At 44.0% G+C, this 15,485-nt stretch overlaps 1 protein-coding gene across 1 annotated transcript in view; it reads right to left on the bottom strand.

The window, feature by feature from the left end:
- Positions 1-15,485, bottom strand: part of DMRT1 (doublesex and mab-3 related transcription factor 1) — a gene marked incomplete at both ends in the record, with an annotated part of 102,036 nt that overhangs the window by 28,466 nt on the left and 58,085 nt on the right. Inside the window, one exon of the mRNA XM_082842194.1 lies at positions 11,428-11,572. Coding sequence (XP_082698320.1) covers positions 11,428-11,572 — 145 coding nt within the window. The remainder of the gene's footprint in view (positions 1-11,427; positions 11,573-15,485) is intronic.

Below are 15,485 nucleotides of genomic sequence, written 5' to 3'. Positions count from 1 at the left end.
CTAATGTAAATAGTATTAGCATAAAACAGGAAAATCACACACCCTGGCTTGCTGAATGTGGGCAGCCTCAGCACCACAATTATGGGTGTCACTCCATTTCATATAGTAGGTTCTGCTTGTTACAGACATTCATGTATGGAAGACTTAATAAAATGAGATAAATCCATATTTCCCCTGAGAATCTTAGGGTTCTAATCTTAATAGTTTTGCTGGCCCCTGCGATAGTTTTTGAACTCAAAATAAACCAAGCCTGGGCTTCCCTGGTGGAGCAGTGGTTGAGAGTCCGCCTGCCGATGCAGGGGACACGGGTTTGTGCCCCGGTCCGGGAAGATCCTACATGCTGCGGAGCGGCTGGGCCTGTGAGGCATGGCCACTGAGCCTGTGCGTCCGGAGCCTGTGCTCCGCAACGGAAGAGGTCACAAGAGTGAGAGGTCCGCGTATCGCAAAAAAAAAACCAAGGTGCTGAATTAAATTTCAGAAACAAATAATTTTTAATATAATAAAATACCGTGAACATGTTTATTAAAATAACGTTTGTGGTTTATGTGACATTTAACTTTAACTGGCCATCCTGTGTTGATCTTACAACACTAACGAAGTGATCGTGTTGGGCTGACTAAGGGCTATTCTCCCTCCTCGGGCACCACGGCCAATGGGAGGCTTCTGGCCCCTGTCCCACCCCCCACCCCCGAGGCCAGCACCGCACACCTGCAACAGTGTCCTGTGCCGCTTCCAAAAGCTCAGATGTGGCATGGTTAGTCAACCTCCGGTAAGAAGACACTGTGACTAAGAGGAAACACAGCCAGGAAAAAGAGCAGAGGGCACTGGCGGGAAAGCTATATTCACCTCTGCATCTAAAGTGGGGGGAACCCCTACCCTAGACTTGGTGTAAACGGGGGACAGATCCTGGATTCTGTGCAGTGCCAGATGTGTGAAGACCACAAATAACCCTGCTACACTGAAAAGAGAATTTAAAAATACGTGTGGGATTGCAGGGCCTGCTGTTATCTCCGAATATTATTTTTTTATGGAGCTCATTTTTAATATCTTTAATACTTTTAGGGTGAATGTAAATAAACCTGATCATGCAATAAACTCAGCGTGTTCTTTTTTTTTTGCCGATTTAAGCTAAAACACCATCAATGTTCTCTTAGAAGCAGCATTTTTCAAGATAACAGAGGTAGCACTAGGCTTTTCATACCCACTAAAAAAATAAATAAGCAACTGACTTTTGAGCCCTCCCCCCAAGGGGATGTATTCAGCTCAACAGGCCAGGTGCTCAAGAGCAGGTGAGGCCAGTCCTGTGGGGTTTCTTCTCTTTGCCCTCCTGCCAAGGGATCATTCCAGTACCATAATAACCCCAGGAAAGAGGGGCCCACTTTTTTGTAAGAAAGAATGGTAAATATGACCATGTTACACACAGCAAAATCAAACCCACTTCCATGATGAAATAACCATCTACTCTAGTTCCCCCAAAAGATTCCGTTGACGCCAATTTTAGTGAACAACAGTTGGAAGGGACATAAAAGCTGGCCACCATTCTTTACACAGAAGCCAAACTGGAACCTAACCCCAGCGTATATTGTATACCCATGTATATGTGCAAGATGGGAAGTATATGCCTATATATAAATATAAATACATATAAAGCTAACTTTCAGTGCTCGGAAAACAAAAGCTATCCCCATATAACGGCCAAATTCTGACATAACTCAGTTTGGACACCTCATCTGGTGTGCACTGCACTCATGCTCAGTGTAAACCCCGCTGCGCCGGGCAATGATATACTGTAATGTCACATCGCAATCTGGATTTACTATAAAGGGCCGCTGACGAGCTTCAGAGCAGTAAACACTGCAGCGAGGTGTATTTCACACTGAGCTGGTTTTTATGAAGAACACTTCACCGCCCAGGCACGGCACCTGGATGATGGATGGTGAAAGATGCATGACAAGCTTCATCCTTGTTTGTAAATCTTAACTGTTCCCGCTCACTAACTCTGAAGGCAATTTTCAAAGACAACAGCAGACAGAAGGACAGCACAGCTTTCCTGAAGGTTATTCAAGTTGTACTTGGCCTGGGCCGGGCCTCTGAGGAACCAAGGAGGGAACGTAAACTCCGGAGTTACTCCACACCGCGCCTGAGAAAAACCGCTGAGGCCCTGCGGGCTCGAGTTAGAATCAAGCGAGGAAATCTCACGCGTGATCACGTTGGACGCTCTGCCCAGAGCGGCCACTGTCCATCCAAGTTCATGCCCATGTGAGCGCTGCCTCTTCAGGATTTTTAAAGACAAGGGGTCACGGAATGAGTAACAGAATAAGCAGCCTTGATGGTGTGTCATGTGTCCACAATAGATGGGGTTCCCTCCACTGAGCAGGCGGGTAGGGCCTAACGTCACACCTGCATCCCATCAAGATAAAATTAGCCCCGAAAACACAGGCCAGCAGTGTCTAGTCATTGTGTTCAATCTGGTTCTGTCAGGACATTTGGGAGTTCCTAAAAGTGTGCTTTCCAGAGCTCTGACCTTTCCCTGTCCCCTCCTGACTGCAATCTTAAGCCCAAAGGAAAACCCCGGCAAAGGTGCCCTGTTTTTCAAGAACAAGTTAAAGCTGTAAAAGCAACCTCATGATAAGCCACTGACAGACTAAGTAGAATGTAAAACACTGTCTCTCTCAAAAATTATCTGGGGAAATTCAACAGGCCTTTTATTCACACTAATTTTAAAATAACAACCATGTCTATGGAGGGGAAAAAAAAAACTTTTAAAAAGTGGTTTCATTTCAATTTGCACTTTTAATTTCAAAGCTAATAACTAGTCATTTAATTTCGCAATGTCTGCCTTTGTCAAATATTACACTTGCACTTTACTCCCTCCTGTTAAATAAAAAGAAAATTCAAATATCATCGCAAAATTAAACAGTGACTTTACCATGTCAATCAAGTCATAAAGGTGTTTTAAAGTTTACATTTAGCTTGGGGAATAGTAATGTAAATACCACACCTGATACCCTGTGGATTTTTTTTCTTTTCTTTTTTTTTTTTTTTTTGGCGGTACGCGGGCCTCTCACCGTTGGGGCCCCTCCCGCCGCGGAGCACAGGCTCCGGACGCGCAGGCTCAGCGGCCATGGCTCACGGGCCCAGCCGCTCCGCGGCATGCAGGATCCTCCCGGAACGGGGCACGAACCCGCGTCCCCTGCATCGGCAGGCGGACTCTCAACCACTGCGCCACCAGGGAAGCCCCCTTGTGGATTTTTTAAGGCTGCTTTCGGGGGTTTTTGACCAGCTAAGTCATCACTGTGTTCTCAGCTTTTCCACCTGCCACGAGGAAACGAGGACCCCCTTCTCTTCCCTACTTCACAGGCATTGTCTCCATACCTCAGTGTCCTCGTGTGCAAAATGCGGATGATACTCTGATGACAAGACTCAAATGAGCTATCCCCACAATGTGCACAGGGCATTGTCTTACAGACAGTGTGAGAAGTACATGTTTGTGAGAAAAGGAAAAGGAAAGGGAGGGAAGAAGAAACCACAGGATTTACCAGCAGAAAGAACACCAGGGAAGCAGTTCAGAGACCTGAGCTCCTACACTGGCCCCTCTTCCTCAACTCTAGAAACAGGCTCAGAGATGGCACGGCATCCTGCCTGCAACTCCACCCGGTCTCTCTTAGCGTGAACGGTGATCAAGCTTCTCCTGACTTCTCATGCAGGGCTGTGTTATCAATCAAAAACCCGTCACAGGCAAAGATTTAAGTCTTTAAAATTCGAGCTTTTCAAAGGGAAGATGCTACATGATATAAATCCAGGATACGTTGCAGCCTGGGGGTTGCACCCCACGTTTTTCCATGACCGATTTATTTCATCAAGTGCTTTATCGGAATGCCTAACTCTGGGCCAGGGAGGCACCAGCAGGAAGAATCCAGAGGCCAGTTTCTTATTCATACAAGAAACCATGAAACATCCCAGGAGTCCCCTGAGAACATGGTGTCATGCTAGGCACCTGGAAGACTACAGAGATGAATGAATGAGATCCCTGCCCTTCATGTGTGAGAATACACCCTGGAAATTCTTGCTGAAGTGCTGCAGTGAGTGAACTTCTTCCTTCCATGAGTGAGTCTGACATCCTTCAGGTAGGCCCTGGGAAGTCCCTGCTATTTCTAGACTGATGGTGGCCTTGTCAAAAGGCAGTATGTTGCACAGAGGACATGTAGAGTCCCATCAGCTCTCTCTCTTTTCGTGGAGGGAGAAAAAACGTTTGAAAAAAAGACAGAAGCCTGTGTGTCCTCATCCAACAGCATTTCAGCTTGCCTTCTATACTATTATTTAGGTATAAAGGGACCTGCTGGTGTCCTTATATATTCCTCTTCCCTGGTTGTTTCTTTGGAAACATATTGTATATGTGATATATTAAAAATAAGTCTTCAAAGCTGCCATTTCTCCATGTTTATCATATGCTTAAGATTAGTTGTGTACTTCATGTTCCTCACTCAGCAGGCCATCACGTCTAGCCAGTTTCAAGAATCACAATACACATATGGTTCATTTCAAGCAGGGTCCCTGTAGGGCTAAAAACACAGCCTCCTTGATGACTGTGATCACCCTCATTTGTACGGCCCAGTGCCAGGCACTTGCTGAAATCAAAAGATATATAAGACATAGTGATGGGTCTTCACGTGAGATTAAGGGAACTGACAGCTGCTGCCATGCTTTCACATAAGGTTTTTGTGATCCATATATAAAAATAGATAAAGCTCTTATTACCCTTTTCAACCTTCCAGATGAGGGATCTAAAGCTCTAAGAGATGAAACAAGCATCTTACAATCCAGCCCAGAGCTGGGGATCTGAGCCAGATCTTCCCTCCCGGGGGGTCCATTCCTTTGCACGCATCGGCCTCCACAGTCACTGCCGATGAATGGTGCACTTACCTCTCTGTTCAAAGCTAAAGCTGAGAATAAGAAGGTCACGTAAGGAAAAACAGGTTTACCAGCCAAGCGCCCTTTTCTTTGAAATTCAGCAAAAGATAAGTCATTTCCTAAAGCGCCAAAGCTTAAACTCAACACTTTCTAACTGTTGCATAAAACCCATTCAGCTTTCTTTAAAAAGCAGGGAAAGCAAGGGGTCAATGTTCTTCTCTCCTACAGGCTTGCCATACAATTCAAAGCAGAACATACACACCAGAAGCAGCCCTCAGATTCCTTGGCCTGCTCTCCCGCCTGTCTGAGGAAGACTAAAACATTTCCAGAAGAGCTTTCTCCCTGACAAGAAGAACTGCCTGAAACATCAACACAACCCTTGCAGAAAGGAATGGTGGAAGGAAGATCACCCTGCCCCTCTTGTTGCATGTGTGATTTAAAGAGCTTGTCTACCCCTGGGACGCGAGCTCATCCTCACAACAGCTGTGTGGGCTCGACAGGGCCCAGCTCTTCCCGCTTCTTTAACAGGTGAGAAGACTCAGGCTCCCAAGAGCCTGAAACCCCCAGGGCTACAGCTGCTCAGTCGTGGCTCCCATTCAGGTGCTGGGCACAGAGCTACCCCTTTCCTACCCCCACCCCCGCAGCTGCTCAGGACAGCTATCACATCACCTCACATTAAAGGCAGCTTTGGGGTCCTGGATCGTGAGTGAGGAGACCTGAGGGTGCTTCCAACAGGCAGCACAACCTCACTGTTCTCACCTGCAAAACTGGGAGGTTCGACCTCATCATCTTTTGCTAAAATCCAACTCTCACGCCCAGCATTAAGCAAGTCCATTCCGTGGGCGAAAGCTCAACCACTTTGCATTCAGTTATGACAACCGTGGGGAAGGTAGCGTATGCCATCAGTGAAATCAGGCACTTCTAGACTCATCGGCATACAAAACTGCCAATGCTGAATGCATTCATAAAATCCTATTTGGGAACACAGAGGCCTCTACAAGCTGCCCAGACATTACAGAGAAACATGAGGGCTTCAACTCAGGGAGACCCTTCTGCTGACCTTGCCATCTGACCTTTGGGTAAAATGTAAACGCTCTGCACCTGGCCTCAGAGCTGCTCACATCCTACGTGTGTCAGATGACTAATATGTAAATAGCTCGTGATAGGTAATAAGCATTCAGATGTGCGTTTCCGTCTCCTAAAAAGAGCAGTTTGAATGTAAAGGAAGGGTGCGTGTGCACAGGAGCCTGCCACTTATCTGAGCTGGAAGCGGCCAAAGATCCAGAAGAAACAGGAGGCACCATTTCTAACTTTCAAACTGAGATCACAAAACGTTATAAAGAGACAAAAAGATCGAAGCATGTTCACCTTTACCATTTCAAATCTAAACCTCTTTGCAAGTGTTGTCCAGCTACATACACTCCGAGAACTTATTCAAGAATTCACCTGTAGAGAAAATGCCTATTTACAGGTATGAAATGCCATCTCCCTGTAGACATGTGTGCATCTACTGACACAGAGGTGTTGCTGTGCAATCTGCCTGCTTATCCCAAGTTGAGGAAGCATCATTTCCAGAATGCTCCTACCACCACTTCCTGAAACGCCTGCACCTGTTACTATGACCTGGCCACACTCACACATAAACCAGCCTTCCACTTGGGCACTAGGCCAGTGTTTCTCAAACTATCTGCAAGGAAGGGCCTGTTTTGTTTAAATTTTTTTTCAGTTTCCAGTCCACCACAGTCTGATGCTTTTATAAAATACAATAAAAAGGAATTACTAGAATCATAATCCAAGAAATGGAAAATAACAGGTGTTGGCTAGAGAAATTGGAACCCTCATACACTGTAGTGGAATGTAAAATGGTACAGCCACTGTGGGTAACAGTTTGGAGGCTCTTCAAAAAGTTAAACACAGAATTACCACATGATCCAGCAATTCCACTCCTAAGTATACCCCAGAAGAACTAAAAACAGGTATTCAAACAAAGACTAGTACGTTAATATTCATAGTAGTACAACGAACAATGTCAAAAAAGGATGGAAAGAACCCAAATGTCCATCGACTAATGAACAGATAAACAAAATGTATATCCATACAGGCAATCGTGTTAGGCTATAATAAGGAATGAAGCACTGATTACATGCTACACCTTGTATGAACCTTGAAAATATTACGCTAACTGAAAGAAGACAGTCCAAAAGGCCCCATATTATATGATCCCATCTACACAAGACATCTACAATAGGCAAAGCCATCGAAACAAGAAAGCAGATTAGTGGTTACCAGGGGCTGGTGGAAGGGAGAACGGAAAGTACTGCTTCACGGGTATGGGGTTTCCTTGTGGGGCAATGGAAATGACTTGGAACTAGATAGAGGGGATGGCTGCCCAACACTGTGACCTACTAAATGCCACTGAATTGTACGCTTTAAAGTAGTTAATGGTTAATCTTATGTCAGGTGGATTTTACTTCAATATAAAAATGAATTGCTAGGAAAGTGAAAGACAAAAACTACGAGCCCCAAGTTTTTATTGATTCAACAGAGAATTGCTCTGTCAAATGGCTGTTTACTCTGAATTCCTCTGCTTATCTCCTCTTAGACCAGTAACAAAGCGTGCACAGCCCCACTCTGGGGACCACTGCCCTACAAGGGGTGCCCTAGGGGATGCCACCCCACCTTGCTTACTCACAGACATGCTATCGTCCCTGACAATTATGCTCCCACACATACCTCGCATTAGCTAATCTTTATAATAACCTACTATGATAACCCCCTTCTTTAAAGAAGAGAAAAGGAGCTTCCTTGAACTCACCCCCTCCTCCAGGTACTGCCCCATTTCATTACTCCCCTTACAGCAAGACCCCTTCAAGAGCTGTCTACACTCACTGCCCCAGTGCTTCTCTCCCACATGCTCCTGGACGCACAGTCAGGGTATGGCCCCCACCTCCCCATCACAGGGGCCGCTCACCAAGCCGCTGATCATTTCTACCTTTCAACAGTCCATGGTCAATTCCAGTCCTCAGCTCATCTGACCTCTCAGCATTATCTGGCTCAGTTCATTGAAATGCTTTCTGTACTTCCCTTCCTAGTTTTCTTCCTACCTCACGGGTAGGAGAAGGTACCTACCTGACTCTCCCCTGCTGGTCTTCCTTATCTACCAAACTTCTAAACGTTAGAAGGCCTCAGAGCTCAATCCTTGGTCCTTTATTCTTCTCCGTCTACACTCACCTCTCCAGGTGATCCCACCACATTAACTTCAAACGACATCTACGCACTGAACGCTCAAGTTTCTATTTCCAGCAGGGAAATCGCCCCTCAACTTCAGACTTCGTACATCCAACTCCTACTTGACGATCCACTTGGATGGCTCACGTACATCTCACACTTAACACATGCAAAATTAAACTCCCAATTCCTGCAAACCTGTTTTTCTCATGGTCTTCTTTACCTGAATAAGTGGAAACTCCATGTTTCTACTTGATCAGAGCAAGAATGATGGAGTCATCCTTCACTCTTCCCTTTCCATCCCATCCCAAATTCATCACCAAATCTTGTTGGTTCTATCTTCAAAATGTATCTAGAATTCAACCCTCCCACACTGCCATTACTCCCACACTCCCACCCCGACTAAGCCACTGCCATCTTTTGCAAGCATTATGGCCACAGCCTTCTAACTGGTCTCCCTGCCTCCGCCTTGCACCCCTACAGTCTGTTCCTAAACAGCAGCCAGAGTGATCTTTAAAAGCCACAAGCAGACATGTCACCCCTTTGCTGGAAACCCTCCAGTGGCTTCCCACCTACTTGAGATAAGAGCCAAAGTGCTTGCAGTGGCACTTACACAACCAGGCCCCACCATCTCTGATCTATGTCCTAACACTTTTCAAGACATAAAAAAAAGTGAGAGAATGGCTCCTAGCCTTTTTACAAAGAAAAACATTAAACAGTAGCAACACAGCAAAGGGAAAACTTTCCCTGTAATTCTTTTTCCCCCTACATTCTATTTTCATGTTGTAATCTTCAGCAAAACCAGAGGAAAACCTTGAACTTGGACTCATTTCTTTGGATGGTAAAGAACGGTTTATCTTTAAAGAAACTGAAGAAAAATGAATTTAATAGACAAATTTATACTTAAGTAAGACTTTAACGAAAACATTAAACCTACTGAAAAAACTGTTTTTCAACTTACTTACAAATCCCCACCTAAAATAACTGATATACTACTTACAAATTGTAATTTATTTATTAATGCAACCAACCAAAGGACCTCAACTCAAACTTGATAGAACTGATACATGTAACTGGTTATCAGCCAGCCTCTACCACCTTCTCACAAATGACTATACTGATACCCCCATCCCCATCACCGCATCCTGCCACTAGCCTCAGCCCCATTTACCAGAGGGCCTAAATGGCCCCCACTTGTGTCAATGCTGATGATAAAAATGAGGATCCAATGCCCCAGGAGGCGATCCTGAGGTGTTCCTATTGACCCCCAACTTTCTCTTTCCCCACCCCTTCCCACCTGCTCTGTAAAAATGTCATGCAATGTAGGAGCCCAAGACACCATATATTTGGAAGCCGTAAAGCCGCATTTCTTTAAAAAATAAGCTAAGGTTTGGATTTCCTATGAATCCATATTCTCCTTCTCCATGGCAATTCCAAAGTAGATATTACTGAGATTCCACTATATTTCTTCCTAGCTCACTCCCTCATGTCTGAAGTGAGTTAGAGAAGGATCAGAAGGTTAAACCTGAGGTCTCCTCACACCACACTTTCAAACACACTCTTTCAAACATACATATCACCAGAAAAGTTTTAGGAAATCCTAGGTGTTATTCACCCCGTCTCTCACCATGGACACTGGGGTGGCTGGTCTTTCTTTTCCTGGACTGTAACGTCTCTCCTTCTGAGCCTTTTCCTATTCTGCCATAAATTCAAATGCCTATTGGTCCTCTCCAAATTCCTTCCTCTCTGCTCTAGTAAATTTCCTCTTACCTTTTTGTCGCACTGCCTTGCTCTGAATTTACACCTCTGTCTCAAGAATGCCAATGCTTGTAAAAATATTCCACTATTCCTAGAGCAAGGAGTTCAGGCAATTTCTTCCTGAAAGTAAGTTTCAGTCCTAATTTTCTGTATGAGCAAATGGTTTTTTAACTGCTCCATCCCTAAACTCTGGCTCCATGAGACGATGAGTTAGGAGTGTGACCTTTCGGGATTGTGTTTTCTTATAGAGCGAGTTTACTTAAAAATCATTGACTCGTTTATTCCTTTGTTCATTCACTCCTTCATTCATCCACTCAGCTGATGAAAAACAAATAGGCATCATAGCAGCTAAAAAGGTACATAAAATGTGTTCTCTGTCCTTAAGGAGCTTATAATTCACATAAATATATAGAATCAAAGGCGGCATGAAAGAAGGACCACGTGGGCAAACATTATACGGTATGAATATTTACATAAAGAATTGTGTTTGTCCGTTCCTGGCAAAAAGTGATTATGAATGGGTCAAAGTGCAATCAATAATGTGTACTTCAGTCTCTCTATAGTTCAAACTGGTCAGGTTCCCTCGACCTATGTATTCCATATTAACAAAATCCTTTAGTTTATTTTAGTATGGTAAATAAAGCTTTTTTAGACTTCACTGTTCTGAATTTGGAAATCAAAGCATGGTTCTGATTCTCACTCTCCAAGCACTCGTTTTACCAAGAGGCCAGTTCTTTATAGAGAATCACGTTATTGAGAAAACCAGCTTCTTTTGTCTAGTGGAGTCAGTTCTAGTAGTCGATTTCTCTACCAACTCACTCACTATTGCCCTGATTTCCACTCAATTGTGTATGCTTCTCACTTTCCTACATCAAAAGATGATGCTTAAATACAAAGAACTTAAAAACAGGGCCTGGAAACACAGCAGCCATAGAAGACCAGCCTATCATCGCAGTGTAAACATTGGGGAGAAAGTTAAAATTGAAGTTGAGGAACTGTGTATTTCAAAGTGCTCTGGTTCATTAAACAGTCATTTTTTATTTTAAAGCCATTATATCAGAGTTATTTGCATTGCTACTGCATAAACTCTGAGATCTATTATATTCAAAAATGTTTTATTACGTTATTCTATTTCCTCCTGCAAAAGATGAATACACCTTCAATTTTAAACTGGAAAAGTTTTGGAAAACGATTCTTCAATAGACAGAGATTCATTTCACCGAAAATATCAGGACTTGAACCACATTTAAAGTGCCCCTGATATTACATATTGATCCTCCAGAAAATACATCTTTGGCTTCTGATGGTAGTCTCTATCTTATTCTTATCACTCCGGGTGTCCAGAAAAGAGAAACATGATATTAAGAATCTAGCCAAGCAAAATCATTCCATAACTGAATACTTTAAAGGATACTATACAACCTTTCCAACAGCTGCTATCTGGTAAGCTATTAGAGAGGACCAGAGACCCAGTCCTGGGCAGGTAGCCTCTCTCCACCTCAAATCCAGGCTGCGTAACCAGGAACCTACCGCTCGCTTTGGCTTCCGAGTAAGAGAGGCCGTCCTCAAAGGTGAAGATCTGGGACATGCTCTGGCCCAGGTAGGAGGTAGGCGGGTAGTAAGAATGCATCCTGTACTGGGAACTCACTGCGTGGAGGCTCTCCGAGTTTTTCATCTGCTTAAGAAAAAAGAAGGAATATGTTGAAACCAAAGTTGCCTATTATAAGAATTACCTAATTCTTTAAATTAAGGGAATAGCTTATTAAATTTGGAAGTATCCTCACCCATGAACATGCCCCTCCAGGGCACAGACCCTGGAAATACTAGAACTGTGCAGCCTGAGGTGCCTTTTCGATGCTGGAGGCCCCTCTAAAGTACCCCTCAAATTCCATCTGGTCACAGGATGCTTGACTAGTAAGTACAAAAGAGAACAGGGCAGTAAAGACCAAAGAGCGCTGCTTAGGAGCCAACACAATCCCCTGAAACACTGACCAGCACATTTGACCAGGAGCAAGTTATTTAACTTCCTCACGTTTCCTCCTGGGTAAAACGAGCATCTCACACCTTGGTTACCTTACAGTGTTCACATCGAGAGAATATTTTTAAAAAAAACATGCAAGCCTTGTGTGAGGGTCGTTGCTGTCGTCAGCATGAGGCCGTGCTGGATACTGTCACTCAGAGCCCATTCCCACCCCCTCCTATGCTTTTCCCTGTAGCAAGGAACGGAAGTCTGGGATCTGCTTCTTCCAGATGCTCCTGGCTTCTGGAGGTGATTTGGATTCCGCTAATAGGACATAAAATGAGATCTGGTAGGCAGAAGGGAGGCACATGCTGCTTCTTCAGCAGTAGTGGCAGCTGACACTTGGCAGTCATGCCTTTTTCTGGCAATCAGACCGTGCCTTTGGGACCATCAGGCAGCTTTTAGGTAAGGAGCAGTTCCCGTAGCTTCCTGACCTCTCCTTCAAGGCTAAGGAGATGGAAACTCCAGGCTTGAAAGGGGTCCCCCTCTTGCTTTCCTGGCTCTTCCTGGCCACTTCCACGAACATTAGAATTGTTCTGAGTCCTGCACGGACCCTGGTACAACAGTGAGCACTAAACACATGATCAGATAGATCTCCACAGCAAGAACAGCTCAACTAACAGCTAGACTTCAAGTACGTATACTGCCTTTTAAAAACTAAATTCAGGTGGCATTAACTTTATTTAAAAAGTCAACATAAGGGAATGTTCAAGGATAAACCAACTCTGTTTAAGAATTAAGACATAATTTCAAAATCACGTTTTTCAATCAAATCTTCAGAATACTACTTGATAAAGAAAATAGTAGCAACTGACAGATCCTGGCGGGATAAAAGTCGGTACTGGGCTTCCTCGAGATTTACTATGAACATCTAAATTCTGGACAATTTCCCAAGTGATATAGGCCTAAGTAATATGGCTTTGCTCAGTGGAAAGGCCTAACTCCCTGATTTCTCTGTGCTAATCTGAGAAGCTCAAGGGATTCCTTTTTGACCCTCCCAACTGCTCCCCAGCACAGATGTCTGTTCTAATGGGTGGATTATTTCTTCTTGCAGAAGCAAAGAAGACTCCATTCCACTTATTTCCTTACAAGTTAAGTTTATCTGGCAAGTTCCCTTTATCCTTTCTAGTTTGTTTTTCTGACGCATATAAAATGTTATCTCTTCTAACTCAATCACCCCGCTTTCATTTTCTACCATTATATAAATCTTTACTAAATAAGAGGGCAGGCAAGCTGTACTTGGAAATAGCCAAAGGGGAAAAACCGTCTGCCTTTAATGAGTGAGCCCAAGTCAGAAGCCATTAAGGAGCCGTGAAATCATTTAAAGTGAGGATCAATGGTCAGTTTACTGCACAGACCCAGTTATCAATTAGCCCAGTGCTTCCCAGGGCTCTCTTAATGTGTATTCAAATAGCCAGGGGATCCTGTTAAAAAGTAGACTCTGATTCAGCAAGTCTGGGGTGGGGACCTCACAGTGTGACATGCTCTCAATCAGCATCTCAATCAGGAGATGCTGATTCTGCTCAAGGGACTAGAATAAATGATCCTTTCTCCCATACTTGGAGCCTTTAAGGGCCATGACCAAAGGAGGAACTTCCAAAAAAACTCTTTTGAACAACTGTTTTACAACCATCAACTTTCCACCGGAACTGAGGGAAGGCGGAAATGATGTAAAAAACATTTAAATTTTTTTCATTCTTTTTCTTTCTATATATGAGATTCCCCTGAGCTAAAGGATTTCCTTCAGGGCTCTGCTGCCATCTAACATGGCTGCAGCGGGACTAACAAACTCAGACACACTTTGCATTAAAGAGCCACTTCTGCCTCTATAGACCTCTGTCAAGTCAATCACACAGTCTAAGTAATGAACGCTGAACTAGAGGCTAAGTGTCGACTTTTAAGTACAAAGCGCCGTGATGTAACCCAAGGAGCCTCCCCGCTCTAGGTGGTGAGTTGGGCCCTTCTCCTTTCAGTTTGACAGTATCTTCCAGTAAGTTCTTTAGGAAAAATACTTTGCCGTTTTGCCCACGTACGAGAAAACTGACAGGACTGACCCTGCAAGCCTCTGCAAAATACTGGATTTTTTTTACTATGAATTTTATGTAAAACCTCTTTTTAAAAGTTTTCACTGTGAGTTTAGAGTAGGAACTGGCAAACATGTTTTGGTAAATGGCCAAAGAATAATTATCTTAGGCTTTACAAGCCGCAGGGTCTCTAGACAAATCAGAAAATGAATGGACATAGCTATGTTCCAATAAAACTTTATTTATAAAAATGCACCCTGGTCCTCAACCTTCACTCTCACTAGAATACAGGGAGGTGGGGACCCAGCACTGATGCCTGGGCTCCACCCCTAGAGCATCAGACTTCACTGCTCAGGGATGTGGCCTGGGCCCTGGGTTTTTTCAAAGCTCCCCAGGTAATTCCAGTGTCACACCAAGATTAAGAACCAGTGTTCTAGGATTACCTACATATTTCCCATACCCGGAGAAGTATGAAATCCCCAGTATCAGCTAAAAAATGCAAAAGGTTAAGTCTGAGAAACAGACTAGTCACTGCTGCCAATCCCAATATGTATAATACTTAAAAAGAGATTCAGCTAAACTGTAGAGTTCTTTTTTGTCTTTCAACTAAAGCTTACCGGAAAATAAACACAATTTCAAATCCATGTATATGTTTGTTTTTCCTTAATTCCTTTTCTGTTTTCAGAAAGCATCAAATAACAAGGATTATTTGGAAACAGATATTGAGTTAACTGAACTCAGACTTTCGATTTCTCTAATGAATCCCTAGATGACTGAGCTATAGCAAAAGAAGACCTCCAGCAAAAGAAGAAAAAGAAATAAAAGGTCAGACTCCACCTGAGATTATTAAAATGTGAATTTACTGAGGCCCCCAATCGCTTCACCGGCTGCCAACTAGAAGAATAATCTACAAATAACCATCCGCACAACGACTTGGAAATAAGAAAGAAGGTCGGTTTGATGCATTTCAAAGTGCACATGTAAACCTCTGAAACATGAAGTTAAAACTGAATCGTGGGCTTCCCTGGTGGCACAGTGGTTGAGAGTCCGCCTGCCGATGCAGGGGACGCGGGTTTGTGCCCTGGTCCGGGAAGATCCCACATGCTGCGGAACAGCTGGGCCCGTGAGCCATGGCCGCTGGGCCTGCGCGTCTGGAGCCTGTGCTCCGCGATGGGAAAGGCCGCAGCAGTGAGAGGCCCGCGTACCGCAAAAAAAAAAAAACAAAAACTCAATCGTGATTCACCCAGAAAGTCCAGAAAGAGGTGTGGAAAAATGCAATTTAAAACTCTAGATCACTTCTTACTCCCTTCTAACTTAAAAAAAAAATCACAGCCTGCGACATTGGGCTGAGACAAAAACGGGTAAATAAGGAAACCTTTGAAATGTCCTGTTGTATGATATTTTAAACCACTAGTACTCAGCTTGGGGTAATTTGTCCCCTGGGGACACTTAGCAAAGTCTGGAGACACTTTTAGTTGTCACAACTAGGTGTGTATGGGGGGCGCTACTGGCATCTGGTGAGCAGAGACCAGGAACGCTGCTAC

The sequence above is a fragment of the Leucopleurus acutus genome (assembly GCF_964270905.1).
Source record: "Leucopleurus acutus genome assembly, chromosome: 7".
Taxonomy (NCBI): Eukaryota; Metazoa; Chordata; class Mammalia; order Artiodactyla; family Delphinidae; genus Leucopleurus; species Leucopleurus acutus.
Note: the sequence above shows the minus strand (reverse complement) of the source record. Positions and strands in the feature narration are given on the sequence as shown.